The sequence below is a fragment of the Neomonachus schauinslandi genome, chromosome 11, assembly GCF_002201575.2.
Source record: "Neomonachus schauinslandi chromosome 11, ASM220157v2, whole genome shotgun sequence".
Classification (NCBI taxonomy): domain Eukaryota; kingdom Metazoa; phylum Chordata; class Mammalia; order Carnivora; family Phocidae; genus Neomonachus; species Neomonachus schauinslandi.
The window spans coordinates 32,457,767-32,479,632 of record NC_058413.1 but is presented as its reverse complement, the minus strand read 5'-3'; the positions used below and the strand labels follow the sequence as shown (position 1 = coordinate 32,479,632).

Genomic DNA, 21,866 nt, shown 5'->3' with positions numbered 1-21,866 from the left:
TTCTTTCTTTCTTTCTTTCTTTCTTTCTTTCTTTCTTTCTTTCTTTCCTTCCTTCCTTCCTTCCTTCCTTGCTTCCTTCCTTCCTTCCTTCCTTCAAGATTTTATTTTATTTATCAGGGAGAGCACAAGTCAGGAGGCAGAGGGAGAAGCAGACTCCTGGCAGAGCAGGAGCCCAATGCAGGACTCGATCCCAGGACCCTGAGATCATGACCTGAGCCCAAGGCAGATGCTTAACCAACTGAGCCACCCAGGTGCCCCTTTTTTCAAAAGGAATTTATAACTAGGGATTTTAAGGTACAGAGAATACTGCCCTGAATCTTTGTTGTTGTTGTTGTTAAAATTTGAGTCCACACTTTAGAACAGGATTTCTCAACCTCTGTGCTATGGACATTTTAGACCAACTAATTCTATTCTGGGGGGAAGATGGGGGCTATTCTATGCATTGTAGGATATTCAGCAGCATCCTTGGCCTCTACCCAGTAGATAAAAATAGCAACCTCCCTATTGCCACGTTGTGACAATCTAAAATTGTCTTCAGACATTGCAAAATGTCACCTTGGGGACAAAGTCACCCAGTTTACAAGCATTCTTTTAGGGGAAATGGGTTTTTCACATCTTTCCCTCTTGAAAGCAAGTATTAAGAAAGAATGCAAGAGCACTGGACTTGGGGAACAGGAATTGGAGTTTCAGCTGGAGATGAGCCGCCGTGTGGAAGTAGTGATGGGAGAAGCCACTTCCCCTCCTGCCTCAGGAGCAGCTTTGGGCATGCATCTTATTTAGAGGCAGGGCATGTGCCCCAAGAGCCTGAGCTGTGGCTTAAAATGAAATCAACCCTTAGCTCTACTGACGAACTGATGTTTTTCTCAGAACATTGAAATGCCTTTCTGAACATAAATATCTCAGTTTTTCAAAGAGAAGTAATAAAGGCATAAAATATATTTTGGAGTCTTGTCAAAGGACTTTAACCTAAAATCAAACACCCTAGGTTCAAACTGTAATTCTGCCTTTTACTAAAAGGCACATCAGTCTGGATCTATAATAAAGAGACAGTGTCTAGGGACGCCTGGGTGGCTCAGTCGGTTAAGTGTCTGCCTTCGGTTCAGGTCATGATCTCGGGGTCCTGGGATCGAGTCCCGCATCGCACTCCCTGCTCAGTGGGGAGCCTGCTTCTCCCTCTGCCTGCCGCTCTCCCTGCTTGTGCTCTCTCTCGCTTTCTCTCTCTCTGACAAAAAAGAAAAGAAAAAAGAAACAGTATCTAAAGTAACATTTTATAAACTATAAAAGACTATGTAAATAAACCGGTTTTAGTATTAATAGTGAAAAGCCAAGAAAAGTCCCTTTTTTAAAATCCAAAATAGTCTAGAAGCAGATTTTAAGGGTTTATTATAAGTAAGCAGATTTGGCAGCCCTCTCCTTAGTAGCATTATTTGCTACTGTCTTTGCTGCCACCTAGTGGCAGGTGAAAATGAAATTGGTTGGTTATCTGCTCTGTTTACGTTTCAAGTCCTGCCTTTGAAGATAACACCTGACGCTTTCTCCATATTCAGTGACCAGATGTAGAATAACTTCAAGAAGAGATGTGGAGGGCTTAGATGAGGTTGAAACCACACATTCCTAGGGCCATTCTGTTATTTAATTTTTTCCGGGTATCTATAGCAGCTAAACTGGAGTAGATTCATTCAGATCATAAATTTTCAGACCAAAGTAGCAAAAGGACAAAATGGCAGTGAAGAGGAAGGTATTGGCAAGAGAGCAGTTGGGATGATAAATCATGGGGTCTGAGATGGACGAGAAAGGGCGTGCAACCAGTGTGGTCCTGTACTTTAGAATTCAGGGGTTAGAATGAGATCGATGTACATTCGAATCCAGGTTTTAAGAGCTGTTTATCCTGGGCAGTGATTCTCAACATGGGACCTGCAGGTCTCCTTCAGATTATTTTCGTAATAATACTAAGATACGATTTGCTTATTTTGCCATATTGACATTTGTACAGATGGCACAAAAGTGATAGTAGGTAAAATGTTCCAGTGGCTTCGCATAACTGAAGGCAGTGGTACCAAAAAGTACTAGCAATGATTGTATTACTCACCATTGTAGAACTACCATTTAAAAAGTTCCAGTGAGGGGCGCCTGGGTGGCTCAGTCGCTAAGCGTCTGCCTTCGGCTCAGGTCATGATCCCGGGGTCCTGGGATCGAGCCCCGCATCGGGCTCCCTGCTCTGTGGGAAGCCTGCTTCTCCCTTACCCACTCCCCCTGCTTGTGTTCCTTCTCTCACTGTGTCTCTCTCTGTCAAATAAATAAATAAAATCTTTAAAAAAAAAGTTCCAGTGATAAAATTCAGAATGCCCTTGATGAAGCAATAAAAACTATTAATTTTATCAAATCTCCACCCTTGAATAAATGTCTTTTCAATATTTTATTTGACAAAATGCAAAGTGTGATAAAGCTCTTCTGCTACATGCTAAAGTATGGTGATGGTCGTCTCAGAAAAAAACACTTGCCTGACTGTTGGATTTGCAAACTACACGACATTTTTTTTTTAAGGTTTTATTTATTTATCTGAGAGAGAGAATGGGAGACAGAGAGCATGAGACAGGGAGGGTCAGAGGGAGAAGCAGACTCCCCGCCGAGCAGGGAGCCCGATGCGGGACTCGATCACGGGACTCCAGGATTATGACCTGAGCCGAAGGCAGTCACTTAACCAACTGAGCCACCCAGGTGCCCCTACACGACATTTTTTAACATGAAATAATGATTGTCAGATAAACTATGATTATTCAGACTTGGGTATTTAGGAGGCAGTCTTCTAGAAATGGACAAAACTGGCTTGTCACTTTAGGGGAAATAATTGACAGTATTTGTTTCCATTAATAAAGTTCAAGTTTTGAAGTGAAAATCAGAATTTTGGATTATTTTATCTACCACTGAGCTTAAAAGGTTCTCAGTACTTACAGATTTTTTTCCTGATAAAAAATCAGTGGTGATATTAGCAATTATGATCTTCATAGTCTATAGTAAAAATATAACAACATTTGGAAGATCTGCATAATTCAGGAAACAAATATTTCCCAAGTGACCCATATTTAATGTCACAAAATCATGCATGGATAAAATATGAATTCAAAGTACAAGATAGACCTGTGGATTTTAATGTAAAATCCACATAAAAAGTTTATTGATACTTTAAGACTCCACACTGCAATTAAACTTTAACAAATGACCACAGGTAAAACTTTGGTGTAATGTCAATGAAAAATATCAATAATTACTTGAAATGCTATTAAAATATCCTTTGTTTTAAGTACTTATCTGTGTAATTATCAGATTCTCTACTTACTCTTCAACCAAAACAACATATTGCAACCAGATTTAATGCAGAAACAGATATGAGAATCTAGCTGTCTTCTATTAAGGCAGACATCAAAGGATTTGCAAACATGTAAAACAATGTCATTCTTCTCACTTCATCTTTTGGAACATACAAACTATTTTTCTTTAAAAATATGTTACTTGTAATGTGTTTGATAAGTTATTTTAAATGAATTAATAGATAAATATTTTCTAAATTTCTGTTTTAATTTCTAATGTGTTAAATACCAATATATATACCCCTCTGTAAAAAGCTCCTTGAGATTCTCAGTAATTTTTAAAAATGTAAAGGTTAGCTGAGATCAAAAATTTTGAGAATTACAGGCTTAGGAGGAAGTTATTTAGCCTCTGTAAAACTTAGTTCTTTAATCTCTCTGATGGAGATGATAATATAAATGTTCTAAGGTTATGGTAAAAGTTAACTCTGACCACAATTTAATACTCACCACTAGGACAGGGATTTTAACCTGTCTTGTTCATTGTCAAATACCAATCGTCTAGAAGTTAGTTCTAACGAATTATAGGTCCTCAATAAACATATATTGAACAAGTTAATGAATCACAAAGACACATGTTGATCAATTGGCTGCTTAATTACAATTAGCCAGATAGGGTGATATGCATGCATATTTATAAAACATATATTTATAGAGTTTTAACACATGGGGAGTAATGAACACAATGCCAAGTGCATAGTAAACACTTAATAAATGTAGCCAAATGAAGGGTGGAAGAAACGGTGGACAAGATTCTGTCTCATTGAGGTAAAATTACAGATTAATGGAAGTCAGGAGATAGAATCAGAGAGCTGAGTAACTAGGAATTTATAATTAAAATGGAAGGAATAATAGAACTTACTGCATCCTGTCATGTGTAATGAAGGAATTGGACTAGAAATTTATGATGCTTTTTCTTTTCTCCCAGTTGTTTAAAGGGATATGTCAACAATAGCCTATCCTTCTTTGACCTGAGCGAGCTTGGTATGGGAAAATCTGGTTATTGCAGGTACTTACTTATAAATTATAATTATCTTTCCTTCTTGCTCTCATCTCCCATCTCCTCTCTCTACACGCTGATGAGCCCATTTCAACTGTCGTTTGGGGGTTTTGGCAAATTAAAAACATTCGGGGCCTTTGAACTTTGGTCTCTATTCCTCAAATCCTTTGTTTTGTGGATTTTAGGTACCGAGACTACAGAGGTCCCCCTTGGAGTTCCAAACCCTATGAGTTCACCTTACAATACTGGCATATCCTTGCTGCTCGACTGGCCTTCATTATCGTGTTCGAGGTTAGTAACAGGCTGATAAAATCACTATTGGTAAATGCTTTTCCGGCTGATACATTAGTTGACTCTTCGATACAGTAGGTCCTCACTGACGTCCAGAAAGGGACTTTTGCTTATCACAGTAAAAGGTTTGGATACGGTGAAACTGTGATACGACATACAAAAAAGCAAGAGCTGAATAATGTAAGAAGGTAGGTCAGTGGGTATTTATAACAGAAAACTAGGATAAAAAGAAGCTATTAACAGTTGAACTGAAAACTTAACTTTGAGCCTCTCAGTAACCATATTGAAAGAAAGGATGGTTTTCATCATTTGATGAGAGAATCTATACTTACTTAAGGGTGGGGAAACTTATTTGCTAATCAGCTTAATTACAGTTGACCACATGTGTATTTGTGTAAGGGACAGTGCATAACTGAATAAACGATGCCTGAGAACACTTTCATAAAATGTGCATAGATTTGGATTATCAGAGTCATTAATATTAGACTGTAGTCATGTGAAGAAATTTTGAAGCAGCTCAGATTTATTGGCTTCCTTAGTATATAAGAAGCTTGATACAGTGAAGAATTTAGTGCTGGGATATATTGAGTATTCTCTAAGGTACCACCAAGTTCTGTGGAAAAACTTTGAATGCATTTGTTTTTTAGGGAGAGAAAAAAAGTAGCCATACAGAAGACTTTTGGAAAAAGTCTTTTTAAAGGCAGATATACCTCTCCACCGATCTCCAAAACATATCTCAAATTTTGTAGTGAAGTGTCCTTCATCCATAAAATGAAATGCTTACCTCTAAGGTTTAATCCAGGATGAAATTCTATTACCTAATGACTCTATTTGCCTAGTCAAATGTCTCCTGATGAAGTGTGACTTTTCACTTTATTACAGGTAGCGTAAGAGGTTAAGGCGTATTTCCAATCCAGTGATTCCGAAGTCTTTTTTTGTTGTGTTTTTAATGTATACTTTTTTCTTCTTCGTCTTCTTTTGGGACTCAAGTGAACAGCCTTAGTCAAATGTCTTGATTCCCAGCAACCTGTCATTATAGATACATATGATTCCCTCTTTATCTTTTCTTCTTCATTCCTCATTACTAATTCCATTACCCACCTACTCCCAAAAGCACCCATTCTCTTTTCTTCAGAAGTCTTTCCACATGTTTATTTGAATATACATATATATAGTATTTTTTTATTATTATGTTATGTTTTTTAAATTTTATTATGTTATGTTAGTCACCATACAATACATCATTAGTTTTTGATGTGGTGATCCACGATCCATTGTTTTCATATAACACCCAGGGCTCCATGCAGTATGTGCCCTCCTTAATACCCATCACCGGGCTAACCAATCCCCTCTCCCCCTCCCCTCTAAAACCCTCTTTATTTCTCAGAGTCCATAGTCTCTCCTGGTTCATCTCTCCGTCCGATCCCCCCCCCTTCATTTATTATGTTATGTTAATCACCATACATTACATCATTAGTTTTTGATATAGTGTTCCATGATTCATTATTGTTTTAAATGTTCTTTTTTCAAAATTACTTCAATGGTATTATGATGTAATAACTCATTTTTATCTCTTACCATTTTACTTTTTTTAGATATAGAGAGAGATCTAGCCATGAAGTCTACCCACATTTAAATAATTTCTTCTGTCTACTTAGTATGATAGTTCTTTGAATTTAAATACCATAGTCCCCATGGGTGGCTACTTAGGCCTACAATAATTCTCTCTACCTCTATAATCTCTTATCAGAAATCTTGGACATGTCACCTTCTGAACATATTTAAGGGTTTTTCAGGAGTATTATACTCAGGTGTGGAATTATTTATAGGCATACTCGATTTCACATAATACTGACAGGTCCCTCTCCAAAATTCCCTTAGATTTTCACCAGATTTTCATATTGTCTGAATTTCTAATATTTTGCAGTTGGATAAGAGTAAAGTAATATTTTGTTTTAATTTTTTTTGTTTTAACCTGTTTACTCATGACATTGACTATCACTTTTATTACTAGAAAGCCATTTTGGTTTCCTTTTTTGTGAATTTATAACTTTGATCAATTTTTGGCTGAGTTTCCAGTTTATTTGTTACCATATTTCAAGATTTTCTTATGTGTTTACCAGTTATAAATCAGTCTTTGCCAGGTACAAACACTCCAGATATCTTTTTCTTGTCCCTAACCTATTAATTTTATCTATTAACAAATAATGTCTAATTTTGATGTCATCAAGCCCATCATTTTTTCCTATTAAGGTTTTGGCTTTTTTGGTCTATTTCTTTGGGAAATTTTCTTATCTCCAGGTCGAAAGGATATTCTACTATATTTTTTACTATTAATTTTATAGTCTTAACCTACCACACGTCTTGAAGATGTCAGGACTTTTCATAGAGTCTGAGGGAAAGGCTTATTTTTCTTATTCTCTATATAGTGACATGATTTTTTGTACGGCTATTTAGTAATATGTTATTTATCCACTGATTTGTAAATCCACCTCTGTAATATTCCAAGTCCCTAAAGTAGGCATGTGCCTGGCCTCATTTGTCATTACATCATTTGTCTATACATGTTCACTATCACACTATTTAAATGCCATGGCTTTGGAATATATCTTCATATCTGATAGAGCCAGCCACTTCCCACCCCTGCCAAATCTGCCTTAATTTTTAAAAATTGCCTTGGCTATTTAGAGTTATTAATCATTCATATACATTGCAGAATCCATTTTTCAGATTCCCCCACATACCATGCAAGGATTATGGTTAGAATTACATTTATAGAAAGCACATGTTGACTTATTTACATAATCTGTACTGATTCATTAATAAACATGGGATTTATCCAAATTGTCCTCATATCCTATAATAGAGTTTTAAAATATTTTCTTGCTTGTTCATTCCTTCTTATTTCCAAAAATTTTGTAGATAATTTTATTGCTGTTATAAATACTATCTTAGCCTCTGTTATGATTTGATCGATTTTTGCTGGAATTCTAATTGTCTTTCTAAAATGTGTGTAACTCCTTGTTTAAGTCTTTCATTGGTTCTAATCTTCTGTTTGTTAAATCTGTTAGATTGTCTTTTCAAAGGATAATTCAAGTTGCCAATAACAACAGCTTTGTCTCTGTCCTTGCGAGGTTTATGCCTCATTTCTCTTGCTTGCCTTACTGTGTCGTTGGAAATTTCAGCATGGTGTTGAATAGCAGTGGTGTGAACAATTTTGTCGTGTTTCCAAATTTAATAAAAATACTTCAGATTTTTTTTCTTTAAGTATGATACTTGCTGAAGGTTTTTTGTTTAAGATAAATTCTGTCGGTTTAAGAAAATTGTCATCTATAACTAGTTATAAGCTTGCCTTCATAAATGATAAACTTCAGCTTTTTAAAAAAATAGTCTTTTAAAAGTACTGAGTCATCTTTGCATATCAGTGTTTCTATGAGAATCAGTTTATAGGGTCATTTATTACCGTTGTATAGGACTCGGTGCATATTCTTCACTAATTTAAATGATAACAAATGTTTTTGATTTTTATTTCTATACTTTTGAGACATATTGCTGGATAGTTCTGTGAATACCAAATATTTGATCAGGAAAGAAATTCCTGATCTACTTTTCTATGGGAAATATGACCTGCTTTACCATGATCTACCATGCAGGGCAGTTTACTGGGACACTCATAGTAAACCCAGTTAAAAGTGCCTTGAATTCTTCCTTTCCACATAGACAATCGTCACAAAGTCCTGTAGGTAAATGGGTTTTTTTCCATGTATCATCCTAACTCCATCAGTCTCGGATTTTCTTTTCTTTTCTGAGCAATTGAAAGGTCTACTCTCCTCCACGGGAAAAGAGAAGGATGCATTTATTATAATAGGAGATGCTATTTAAATGGTGCTTATACTGCACCAAGCCCTTCTCTAAGCACTTCACATATATTTGCTCATTTAATCATCATAACAACCTTTAACAGATACTATTATTGTCACCATTTCAGAGATGAGACACAGAGAACATAGGTGATTTGCATAAGATTACACAGCTAATGAGTGTCAGGGGATGGTTCAGACACAGGTGGTCTCATTCAACCTCTGAACTTGAGATCATAGGCTTTTACCTTATGGTTTTTGATCCTGTCTTTTTTATATACAATACTTTTCTCAGTCTATTTTTAAAAATTAATACATTTTTATCATAAAAGAATTATGTAATACAGACAAAATATTTTACAATATTTGAACTTACTAGAGTAGAAATTCTATAAAATGCATGTGCTGGAGGTTGAGTCCAATGCCAATATCCCAGGCAGACTATATTCTATGTGTCTTGTACCTTGTGCTTACAATGTATCACACATGAGTTTTCCCTGGATGTGATCTCTCATCTGTGTATAACAATGCATGTCATAATAGGGTTGCATAATATGGAAAGATGTGAACTTAAGATTCATTCAATGTTTATAAAGTGACATCAACATATGGCACCAAAAAGAGGAAAAAACTTCTGTTGTCTCCTAATCCTTATGTGATTGAAAGCGACAGTGTAGTAGTCCCAATATCATTTCTGAAAATATTAATATTCTAGATAGTTCATCCTGAGTTCTGATGCTTGACTGTAAGGCAAATGCAACATTGTTTATGATCTGTTTTATAATTGGCCTTCCAGAATCTTTGAAAAGTGTACTTTCCCCTCTTAAATTTGCAGCACCTTGTTTTTGGAATCAAGTCGTTCATCGCATACCTGATTCCAGATGTACCAAAGAACCTGTATGACCGAATACGACGGGAGAAGTACTTAGTCCAAGAGATGATGTACGAGGCAGAACTAGAACATTTGCAACAACAGCGGAGAAAAAGTGGTCATCCCGTTCACCATGAATGGCCTTAGTTGATTCCTGTTGCCCAGAGGGGCAATAGCATTAGTGGGAATGACAACAACTTTAAATTCTAGGTGGGATCCAGAAGGAAGGCATACCTGGCAAACCATATGTATGATATGTTACTTGGAAATGCAATGCAGCCATCTCTGGGATTTGGGATGTCCAGGCTTCTAGGGAAGAAATAGATGACTCCTGACCTTTAAAAAAATGGTTAGTTTGACAGTACAGGAAGCCAGGACCTAATTCTCAGTCCCAGCCTCAGGGACTTGTGTGTGTGGAGACCTCCACCCTCCATCAGCTGCAGTGTAACGGGAAGGGTGATGGTGAGGTTTCTAGCAACAGATTTCCATGTAAACGTTCATAAGCCAGGCATGCTCAAAGTCTCATGTGTCTTCAATCACATACTCTGGAACCTTAGGTTGAGTTGAGATACTTACAGGAAATGACTTACGAGGAATGACTTAAATCAGTTATTGCCTTTGCTGCCAGAATTCCATGTCCCTTCAGCTTCTAGGTTTGGGGAATTTTTCTTGTTCCTTGCGGAGATTATGGATCTGTGCCACACGGAATTTATGCTGCTTTACATTGACTATGAAGTGGAGTTGTTGGATACCACCTTTAGTAGTCAAGCCAAAAACTAAGATTCTAAAAAGAATACCATTCACTGAAATATATCCTATTGCATTGGTTACATTCAAACGTGTTGTTTCACCGGCAGAACAAAGTTGCACTGCCTTTTTTAAAAAACAAAAAAACCCACTGAATTCCAGTAGAGCCACATAGTTAAAAAATATGGGCGTTTATTCTCATATCATTTAGAATACCACTCATCCGTATTTTACCGTGGAGGGCTGTTTTATAGTATTTTTAATTTTTTCCTCCCTGGTTTATTATAACAACACTCGCAGAATAACAGAATAACTTAAAATGCTGTACATATGTTGGTTTTCCTTGTACCTTTGCACCTTGGCAATATGTAATGCAAGTTACATTTCGAGCAGCACTGAGACCAATTACATAGTATGCCATTGTGACTTGTTTATTCAGGAAATCAGAAGCCAAATGCTTTGCAACACTTTAAGCTTTTCTAACAATGTGCACTTTTGTTCATGAGCTAATGAAAACAATGCATGAGTATAAATTTATATTATTTGTAAAAAAAAAAAAAGAAAGAAACCCACATGTTTTGTTTTATTTTCTTTTCATCGATGTTTCTTTGATAGACTGATTCAGTTGATTTTTGAAAACTCTAAAACCAAGATCAAATCAATCGTGAAAGACATCATTTTGCTTTGTTGTGTAGTTGCTATTTCCGTGCCAACTCTGTGTTATTGTTCACAGACGGATGAAGTGGGAATGATGAAGCATTCAAGGAAAGGAAGTCTGGTGGGGGCTTAAGTAATAGGGAGCAGAAGGGGAAGAAAGAGGAGAGTTGAAGTAAGGGAACGCGTGGGAGAAATGAAGACACCTTTCCTTGGCAAAACAATCAAAACAAATGTCACTTTTCCTCCCCTGGGAATGGGGTGGCAAATCACATATACTCACACATTCACATATATACATGCATCTATGATTCTTATCTTTGTCTAGTTTGTTTTTTGCTCAATTAAACAAAGCACAGTTATTTCCAGGATGCAAAAAGACCAGATTAAAGACAATGGAAATAAAGATACTTTGTATATATGCTAGTGTGTCTCTAGTAAGAAAATTATAAAGTTTCTCTTACTAGAAAACGACTTTTAATCATCCTAACACTTAAAATGGTTTTTTGACTTTTTCTTCTTTTACTCCAGGGAAAAGCTGTGATAGATCATAGGCGTTCTTTGGTTTGCTTTTGTCAAAAACACTCACCTCCCTACTTGCCCTCTGATTCTGACTTAGCCAGCGGTAGGACCTCAGACTCTATGAACTTCCTCCCATGCCCATGTCACGTGTCACTCTGCCATTCAGATTCCTGAGGTTCTGTTTCTGCCACCTGCATATTCATAGCAACTAATTCCACTAACTACACAAAGGAGTTTTAAACTCCTTCATTTTTGTAGCATCTGCAGCATTTCCTTTTCTTTGTTAGTTAAATGTATACCATGCCTGAGAATAAATACTCTGTATGCCTATTGAAAACGTAAGTGAACCTGACATTTATGTCTTTCCCAAATTAGGGATACAGACATAGACATTTATCTTACAGTAGAGCAAAGAATAATGACAGCCATGCCCTTGAGAATTCTTTCTCTTCTTATTTTTATATTACCACCATCAGCGTTTAAAATCATATTGATTGCCTAGAGAGAAAAGCATGAAAAGAGAACGGTATTTTTAATAAAAAATTATAATACATTGATTTAGACATTGCCTTCTCTAGTAATTTCTCAGACCAATCGAAAAATAGAGAAACAATGAAAAAGTTATCTGAAAATTTCCTTTTGTGCAACAATGCAGTAGAACCTAGCTCTGCCTTCATCGTTGTTGACGCAAAATATTTTCAGCCCCCTCACAGTATGTGAGTTTTAAATCACTCTGCTTTCGTTGAGAGAAATGTTTTATATCATGGTTTTCATATGAATACAAATTATTTCTCAAAGATTTATATAGCACACCCTATTCTCAGGAATTCTGTATTACATGAATGCTGCTTATATATTTTCATATTCTAAATTGTTGTCTTTTCAAGCAAATAACTAATATATATGTGCATGCAGTCTGCCTTGACAAGTTGTTCAGAGCTGAAGCACTTTCCTGGTACAGTGTGTGGAAAATTGCTCTAGGTAGTACTAGGTAGTAGCTGAAATAGTTTGCAGTTGTCTGAGTCTGTGCACGCCCTTTTCAATAAAATGCTGTTGAGTGACTGCATGATGAAATACAACTTCTGAATGATGCACTTTCTTTCAAAAATGACTCTTAGCACAATCTGTTGTAGAATGGAATGAAAAGGAACCTTTTTCACTCAATAAATTATGTGATATGATATTTCTTCCTATAATTTGCATGTTCAAGTTGATCCTGCTTGTTTTTTAAATAGAAGTTGGAGTGCGTATGGGGAGAGAGGATTTCTCACTCTTTAGCTCCAAAGGCAATAATTTCCTAGTCTTGCAAGCTCTTGTTCCACTCTCAAAAGTTTTGGCTCTTTTCTGCTAAGCTCGTCGTCATCATCAAGGCATTTGCACATGAAACGTATAGATGGAGAATCGTACTGATTCTAATAATGCTTTGTTCTAGAAACAGATGGGAGAGGAAGCTTGATTAGTTCTTAAGAAGGCAATAATGCTTCTATCCTACAGAAGCATTTTTTTTTTCACACTTCGGCTGGCTCCACCAATAACTGTCAAAATCTTCTTAGGAGAAGACTTTTAGCACTGATAAAGTTCCTGCTGAGGCAGGAGGACATTTAGGGGCACTATAGCCAACCGCCAGCAAGAGGTGACCAAATTGCCCATTTTTTCTCAACTTGGTCAAAATTGAAAATCCAGGTTGCCTGAAGAGTTGCTTAACTAATATGGCTGAATTGATTAGTCTGTCAATCGGAGGCAGGTAGACAGAAGCCCAGGGTGTGGTGTGTGTGTGTGTGTGTGTGTGCGTGTGCGTGCACGCACTTATTGTCTGTTAGATATGCCCAACTCAGTCCTACTATGGTCATAAGGTATTTCCATCCCATTTCCCCCCAAATCACAGTATTACAACAGGTTTTAGGAATAGTTGTGGATTTTATCCAGGGAATCAGTTAACATCTTATTCTTTCTGCTTTTCTCAGTAACTCAGGAGAGAGAACCTTTCAGGAATGGCCTAAAATAGCTAGCTTCTGATAGAAAAGTGTGACTTTTCCTACAGGAATTTCTATTCAAATTGAAATGTGCCAGCAATACGTAGTCCAACGGGAAGATTGATTTGGCTTTAGCTAGAATCATTGATCAGACTAGGTTCCTGCTACCAAGGATGTGTGTATTTGTAACGGTGATAAGTAACCTTCAGTGGAACATGCCATCTGGGTTCATCTGAAAAACCACAACCACAACCACATTTGATGGTTTTCTTTCTAGAAAACACAAGTGTTATAGCCACTGTGTTCTAACCACATCCACATTAAGGCATCTTTTCCAGGGAAGTAAAATGAAAGCAGATAGGTTGATAGAAAAAAGACTCATATTTAGGATCAAATCCAGTTTCTTGTATAATCAAAGTCTGCGGTCCAGGAGAAGAAGCTTATCCATCAAACCTCACTCTTCTTTTTTTTTTTTTTTTTAAGATTTTATATACTTTTTGAGGGAGAGAGAACAAGCAGTGGGGAGGGGCAGAGGGAGGGAGAGAAGCAGACTCCCTGCTGAGCAGGAAGCCTGATGCCGGACTCCATCCCAGGATCCAGAAATCATGACCTGAGCTGAAGGCAGATGCTTAACTGACCGAGCCACCCAGGCGCCCCAAACCTCACTGTTGTATATGATGGTACCAGTGTGTGCCCCAGCACAATTGTCCCTAGATAAAGCCTCTTGTTCCACACCCAGCTGGCCCCAAGTGCGAGGCTTGAATACACCAGACAGTAAGCTGTGTGGATGTTGTGTTGCATCTTTCTCTAAGACGGAAGGGAGTCAAATTTCCAGACATATGCCCAATATTGACTTCCTCAGAATATTTATTTCCATCTTAATTCTCTCTATGTGAGTGGGAAACAGTTTCTCTGCTGTTTCTCAGAAGGCAAAAATTTCCTACATTATTAGTTGAAAAGCAAAATTTAACGAGATCTATTTAGATATACCCCACAAAATATAATTGTAACAAGGATGGCTAGTCCCACGTGATTTTCAAACTTCCTCAAATCCTTTGTAATTATTTCGTCCATGCCACTCAACACTACCAAGTGAACACAGTAGGCTAAGTGGTTTTTTTTTTTTTTGAATGATTATTTTTTTAAGTAATCTCTACATCTGACATGAGGCTAAAACTTACAACCCTGAGATCAAAAGTCACACACTCTACTGACTGAGCCAGCCAAGGGCCCCCACATTAGGCTAAATTTAATATCTTTCTAACAGGTAGTATGAGCAGGCTTTTCCCACTTTTCGTTAAGTGAGAAGAGGGGAATTGAGTGGCCAGAAAAATCTGGTGGCAAAGATAACACCATGGAAGCAATGTTTGGGGGATGGTGGAAGGAACTTAGGGACTTTCCTACCTGAGCAAAAATGTCTGTTTTGCAAATCCTATTTCAGACTCTGCTCTACACACACCCAGCCTTCTTTCTGACTGAAAAACAACTGCAATTTCGTTCATCCTTTAACATTCAGAGAAATGAAGGTTTTTTTTCCCTTGTTATTTTTTTCTTACCTATTTTAAGATTACAAAGCTAAATATGGTAAGCTTAGATTTCAGTGACAACTCCAGCCAAAGAATAAACATCTCGATTTTCAATGCTGAAGATGAAAAAGCCCTTAAAAATACGTGCAATTTTATCTTCTTAAGATGTGTGGCTATCGGCTTCCAAGTTCTATTTTTCAACTAGGAAAGAGGTAGGGAGTCCTATAATTGAAGAGGACGTTTGGGGAAGAGACAGAGTGGATTTCTCCAACCATTTTTGTTCTTCACAGGAGAAATTATGTTGTAACCATATATTTAGCCAGATGAACTTAAATGTTGATTTTTTTTCTTTCTACTGTCTGCAAGTCCTGTGCAAATCAAATTATACACAGTAGATTGTTAATCATTAAAGTTTCCTTCCAAACTCTCATGAGAAGTTTTAAAGCCAATTTCAGGAAGATTTGCTCTGTTAAAATAGATTGAATAAAATTTTAAGGTCAGCATTCTTGAAAATAGTAAACAATAAATGTACATAAACCTCCATGATGTGATTCCAAATCAATCCATTACATTGCCTCTACAAATTCTGCTGACCATCTTATGCTGGTACAAATAAGCAACTTGTGGATTGCTCATTTATTTTCTTACGTGGTAATTACATTAGGGCACTGAATCAATATACTACATGAAATTATTTTTAGCTTTTTAAATATGTCAAAGCAGATCCTGTAATGGGGAACTGGATGTTCAGAGCACCTGTGTACACAATTGCCTTAACATTTTTTAAAAACAGATGAATGGCTGTTTCTGGAAATTACTGAGGACAAATAGGCCAAGGCCCATAAAAGACATCACCATTTTATATTGCTTTTCTTGATTTATAGTAACCTATAGTATTAAGTCATAAAGTCCTCTTCATGGTTACTTCTGAGTGTGTGTGTGTGTGTGTGTGTGTGCCCTAAGCCCCTGAGCAGCACAAATATAGGCATTATCCAAAATACGTAGAAGAAGTCATGTTATATAGTATGTCAAAACTTATTTTGACATATGTTTCCTTGGTGACTTGGTAGACCTGCCTTAATCTATTAGGCTTATATAAAAGCTTTTAGAGTGGATAATTATTTTGTACCCTGCTCCTAACCTATAGAAAATATTCACATTGATCATTTAAATACACTTCAATCTGAACTTACTTTTAAAAGAAATAATTAAAATTGTTACATACCTTAATTATAGATCTATGCTCATTCTATAGACATTTTTTCTTAAAATCAAGTAGTTGTATAACTACAGCATTAAATTTAGTATTTCATGGCTCTATGAAAAAGACATAAGATTTGGAAATAGAAAAAAATCATCTTAAATTTCACACTAATATATAATATTATCAACTAACATTTCCATGATAGAGTAGAATTATTTTTCTAATTCATCATGAGAATATAACAGAGAGCCACTGATATCCTCACACCCCAAGTAAGGGCCATGTTGATTAAGTAGCCAAATATTTATATGTTTAACCCTGTCTTCTGAAGAGCTGATATTTCAAATACCAGAAGTGCAGGATTAGAAAAGTGGGTTTATTAGTGTTTGTTATTCACATAGGTGTTTGCAAATCAGATTGATATGGTCAGGAGACTGGAATGGAGGAAGAAATGATAGCATTAACTCTTTCCAAGAATTACAAGTGGGGGCGCCTGAGTGGCTCAGTTGGTTAAGTGGCTGCCTTCGGCTCAGGTCATGATCCCAGAGTCCTGGGATCGAGCCCCACATCGGGCTCCCTGCTCAGCAGAGAGCCTGCTTCTCCCTTTCCCTCTGCCTGCCACTCTGCCTACTTGTGCTCTCTCTCTGTCAAATAAATAAATTAAAAAAAAAAAAAAAGAAAAGAATTACAAGTGAAAATAACCCATTAGATGGTTATTAATTACGAGTTACACTTGATTAAAATTCTGTATCATTTTAATATCATTGGTAACATTAATTAAATTTTAGTTGTTTGGAAATAGACTATACATCCAGGTTATTAATGTTGGATAAAAGAGGTTAACTTTACAGTAAGCCCAGCTACCTTGAAATACCAAGATTGCACACATGAGATTTCTAAATATACAAATGTATGCATACAGAGCTTAAATTTCTGTAATATTTTAAAACAATTTATTTCTAAGAGAACAAGTAAAAGGAAACTGCTCTATTTTTTTCTATTTACTGATCTGATCTTTGTAATAATGTTTAAGTAAAATTGTAATACCATAAAGAGATTTCAATAATATTCTCTTTGAAATTTTGTTTGCAAGCCCCTTGGTGTGTGGTTTCTTTCTTTTTATTTTTCCTCTTTCAAGTGAAATGCTAGAGCCCCATGAAATCACAAAAGAATGAAATTTATATTCAAGAAATATTATTTGAATTGAACAAGGGAAAAGCCCTCGCCCCTTCTGTTGTTGTCTGGAGAATCACAATCGCTGTTAAGTGTGCACTGAGTCATACACAAGGCTTGAGATGCTGTTTACAGTACAAACGTAATACTTAACAAATCATCAATATGAATATTGCATTTTTCAGTAATAAACTTGTCTCTCTTTATAACAGTGGGTTTTTTTCTTTTTTTCAAGAATTTCAGACCTTTAGAAACGTTGCTCTCTGAAAAAAACATCATATTTTATTTAAATTCGCCATTAAAAAGACTACCTCTGGAAATTAATGGCATGACTTTTAGTTTATAGCTTATGGTTATCTTGTTCTTGTTAGTTCTTAAACTGCTTCATTAATTCATATGCTAAGCCAGTATCTTGGAAATTAAAGAGAAACAGTGAACCAATTTAACTGAAAATGAATACCGTAATGAGTGTCACTTTCTTCATATATTGCAGCTAACAAGTATTGAATGTTTCATGGGGGCCAGTCACCGCGCTAACGAGTTGATAGGATTTCCCTCTATAAATCCTTGCAAAAACCCTACTAAGTAGGCATGACTTTTGCTCCTTTTAATTTGTAATAAACAAAACTTTAGAAAGCCTTGCCCAAGAATTCCTGAGATAATTTGTGTCAGAACTTGCATCTGAACCTAAGCTGTCTGCCTCCAATCTGTCCCCTTCCGTCAAGAAGCTGTACTTCTTGCTCCGAATGGTGACAAAGAAAATAGCAGTTCTCAAAATGAATTCCTCAGAACGAATGGAAGAGACAACTGAGGTCATTCCATTTCGTTTTTTACCAATCTTTGTGATTGAATTTAAGAAGATGGAGACTGGCATTAAGTTTGGCACATTGTAGGCTATCCTAGAATTCATCATTCCTACCTGGTGTATTGAGAATCTCCCTGGTCGTTCTGTGGCAAAAACAACCACAGGTTTAAGCCGTTTCTGTGGCTTGGATTGAACTTGGAACTGGACAGATCTTACACTGTCCCGGGAACCTTGACAGAAGTCTGAGCTCATGCTCGTAGGGAGGAGTGAGGGCAGGAGAGGTGTCACAGCCAAGGAGTCGAAGTATGACTGCATTTCACAGTCCCTTTCTGTTTAGCCACACAACATATGCAGTTCCTAGACACTGTGGAACATGGTTTTTCTCTGGGACTCCCATTTGCACTCTACTTGAAGCCTTAGATTTTTGCATATTTGTTCAATTAGGAAGAATGAGGAGGGATCCTTCTATTGACCTCTGCAAGTGCTCAAATGTTAACTCCTAATGCCATAGGTTCCATTACATGAGAGAAGACAGAGCCATTTTTATAATAATAATAATAACGATAATAATAATAATATCTTCCATTTGTAAATCATTTGATGCTTTGATATCACTCCAGGTAAGAGAACTAGAGACTAAAAAAAGAAAAAAAAAAAAAGGATCCTAAAAAACTTTCTGGGGAAAATGCTGTCTGAGTGAAATATTGGTGGGATAAACTGTGAGTAAAATTTGTGAATAAAATGAAGAACTGTATGGTACATTTTGTTTTCATGCAATTCCAAGTGAAAGTTCAAAATCTTGAAATGTATTCCATACATCTATACCCCAGCAGCCTCTCACGCGTGTCTGGTGTGTCTGGAGGGGCAGCTCCATGCTGGTTCTTAGCAGCAGAGACCAGGTCTGCCTGCAGGCCTCTGTGGACCTCCTGGGGGCGGAGCTGTCAGCTCAAAATCAGACTGTGATGTGCTCTCTGATGCCTGAGTGGCCACTGCTCAGTTCAGACACCCTTCAGGGACTGCCACCCATGCTGTTGCCGTGGAAAGAACACCACTCCGTGTTTTTTCTCCAGCGTTAGAATCTCTGACAGGGTGTGCTGAGAAGGCGGATGCTGGGGTGGTAACTGATTTATCTTTTCCTTAAAGTGAATAATGAGCAATTTGTCAATAAAGCATTCCTCTGCAGGATGGGGGAAGCCACATATATCATGGCTGCTGTTTACCAAATTTCATCCTCAGAGTTGTCGCTTCCCTTCCATTGGTTAGATAATAACTAAACCAAAGAGGTTTGGCCCAGATTTCAACATTCACCTAATACATTCTCGAAATCCTAATTCATAGGAATGTCCTAACTACTAAATCATTTGGAAAATAATTGCACCTTTCAATTTGCAGATCCTTAGATCAACACCTTCATTAGCTTGCTGGACCTCAAAAAATGTTTTTAGACATTTCTCATCTTCATGATTTTTTTCCTTCATTTTCAGATATTTTTCCAAATGTATTTCTACTTTTTACTTCTTTCCTCCTTTTTCCAAATGTATTTTTCTCATCTTCCTGATAAGCCACAACCCAATTTTCTCTTTTTCTTCCTCTATTCTCCTCTCCTATTGAGAGTGGAGGGAAAGAAGGCAAGCATTGGGCTGTGGCTTATGAACTCCAGCTGTTTTTTAATTCCTTCATTGAATTTTTCGTCATTTTTCTATCTTCTCTCCCTAATAACAAATACTGGTTACATAATATTTTCCTTGTCTCATGCTTCTTTTAAGGTTTTCTCCTCCTAGATTACATTTAAACAACATAGCCTTTGGGGTTTCTTACCCTTGCCCATTTGGACCATTTCTTTTTATTTTGCTGACATACTACTTTTAGGCCTTTGATCTTACCTGGCCACCAAAATAAATATCTGACACCTGTCTTAATGTATGTGACACTGAGACACTGGCTTATTTCTACTATCTTCCCTCTGATCTAGCCCCTGTGGCGCTGGTTCTTTTTTACTTTTTCAGGATCTTGTTTCTTTGCTTCTTCCAAAAAGCTTTCACTGCCTCTCCATTTTTTAACAACTTTTGTTCTATAGTCTCCTCTTACTCCAGAACTTAAAAAGTATTTTCGAGAATTCAACCATATAGATCTTTTCATCTGTCACCTAAGCCTGATGGAACACGTTGAGCTTGCACGTCAGAGCTGAATCAGTACAGTGTAAATCCTGTCGATGAGATATTTTGCACCAAAGAAGACCCCATGACTAGTGAAATCTGTGGGCCGGTAAACTATTTGCGAGGTTCTTTTCCACAATGCTATCCTAACAGTCTCCTATAGGACATTCCTTGTTCCTCTTTACCCGGCCCTGGGGAAAGACTCTAGACTTCTGTTGAGCAGAATCAATTTTTCTTTGTAAGGTGATAGAAAGACCTACTACACCAAGAGCCCAAAGATAGAAGCGTATTTAGTTACCACTGTTGCACTAACTAGATATACCAGTCCCTCTCCTGTGCTGAGCAAAATTATTTCTAAGGCTTGGTCGGGACAGTTGTAGGAGGAGGGATGACTGGAAGAGGACTTCAAGGTATGAGGGTGTGGCGCAGGGTGAGGGGGTTAATGGCAGTTAAGTGTCCCAACTGCAACTGCAACGTGGGGTGTTGTGAAATGTGTCTCCATCTATGTGAGATATGGGGGTCGGGTGGATGGCAATCCTTCATTTTATCAGCAGTGATGGAGAAACATTTAATACACATACCCCCTTCCACATTCAACCTGTGAACTCCAAGATATGTGATGGCTCAAGAATTACCAAAAAATAAAATAAAACAAAACAAAACACCCTGAAGTTTAATATGACATAAAGCAAAGGGACTGACTCTTTACACTGCCGTGCCATCCAGTCCTAATTTAATCCAGGAGGAAGTCGCCAGGGCACTTAAGGGTGGGCTGTTTCTTCTCACCTGAAAGTTGGGGTCTTCCAAAAAATGTCTTGAGAATATCCAGGGGAACAGTCATTTTATTTGTAGTTATAAATAAGTATAAATAGACATTAGACATCCCTGTCTTCTAGCAGTGACAACTACACACGTCTACTAACCAATAGGCAAGCAGGATGTGGACTGTGTGTATCTGTGTGTGTGTGTGGGGGGGGGTGTTATATTTTTGTGCATGTGTTAGAAATGGGTAATCTTCTCGAACGCCATATTGCTGTAGCTTTTGTCCTTCGGATCATGGCCTGGAATATGGACCAGGTTTTCTTGCCTGAGTCCATTCTGTAAGGTAGATTCAGCCCCTTGTTTCCAGGAACTGCCATTCTCAAGGTTTTCCTGAGGAAAATGAAAAGACACATATTAGGGAGTTACTCTTGATGTATTCCAAATCACACGGAGAGAATCTAGCTGAGCACCTCCCCCTCAAATGATATATGATCACATGATATGATATCGAATCAAATGACATGTAAATATGAAAGCAATGCCTTTCTTGATTGATAACTATGATGACTCAATCCATGTAGGTACTATTTCTAATGATAATGAAAACAGAAAGAACAATTTAGTAAGCATTTGCAATATAACTTGCATTGTGTGAAGAAATGTATATTGTATATCTGTCAGTTAGTATTGTAGCCCTGTAAGGTAATAGTCTCAGCTCCTGAGGAGAGACAAACCTATGTCTCAGATGGTGGTGGTGCCCTTCCTTCCTGTGAAGAGCAAGGCCTCTAGATCATAAGAGGGGGACCTGCAGGCAGACTCCCCCAGAGGCTGCCCAATGTCATTCTTCAGGGAAGGAGCCCAAGAATGACATACTAAGTGTTTCCTCCCCCTCTCAGTGCAGCCTTGAGGACAGAAGCTGCCTGTATCAACAGGATTTATCATCCATCCCAGGAAATT

The 21,866-nt window shown here is 37.3% G+C and overlaps 2 protein-coding genes across 3 annotated transcripts in view; one reads left to right on the top strand and one right to left on the bottom strand.

The window, feature by feature from the left end:
• The window catches only part of ANO3 (anoctamin 3), a 416,780-nt gene extending 407,246 nt beyond the window's left edge, over positions 1-9,534 (top strand). For both annotated transcript variants that reach the window (XM_021685869.1, XM_021685870.1), the window contains 3 exons: positions 4,294-4,374; positions 4,551-4,656; positions 9,352-9,534. In XM_021685869.1, the coding sequence (XP_021541544.1) occupies positions 4,294-4,374; positions 4,551-4,656; positions 9,352-9,534 (370 nt within the window). The remainder of the gene's footprint in view (positions 1-4,293; positions 4,375-4,550; positions 4,657-9,351) is intronic.
• An 11,612-nt stretch (positions 9,535-21,146) lies between these two features.
• Positions 21,147-21,866, bottom strand: part of SLC5A12 (solute carrier family 5 member 12) — a 46,074-nt gene continuing 45,354 nt past the window's right edge. The window contains exon 15 of the mRNA XM_021685875.1: positions 21,147-21,299. Within this exon, the coding sequence (XP_021541550.1) occupies positions 21,147-21,299 (153 nt within the window). The remainder of the gene's footprint in view (positions 21,300-21,866) is intronic.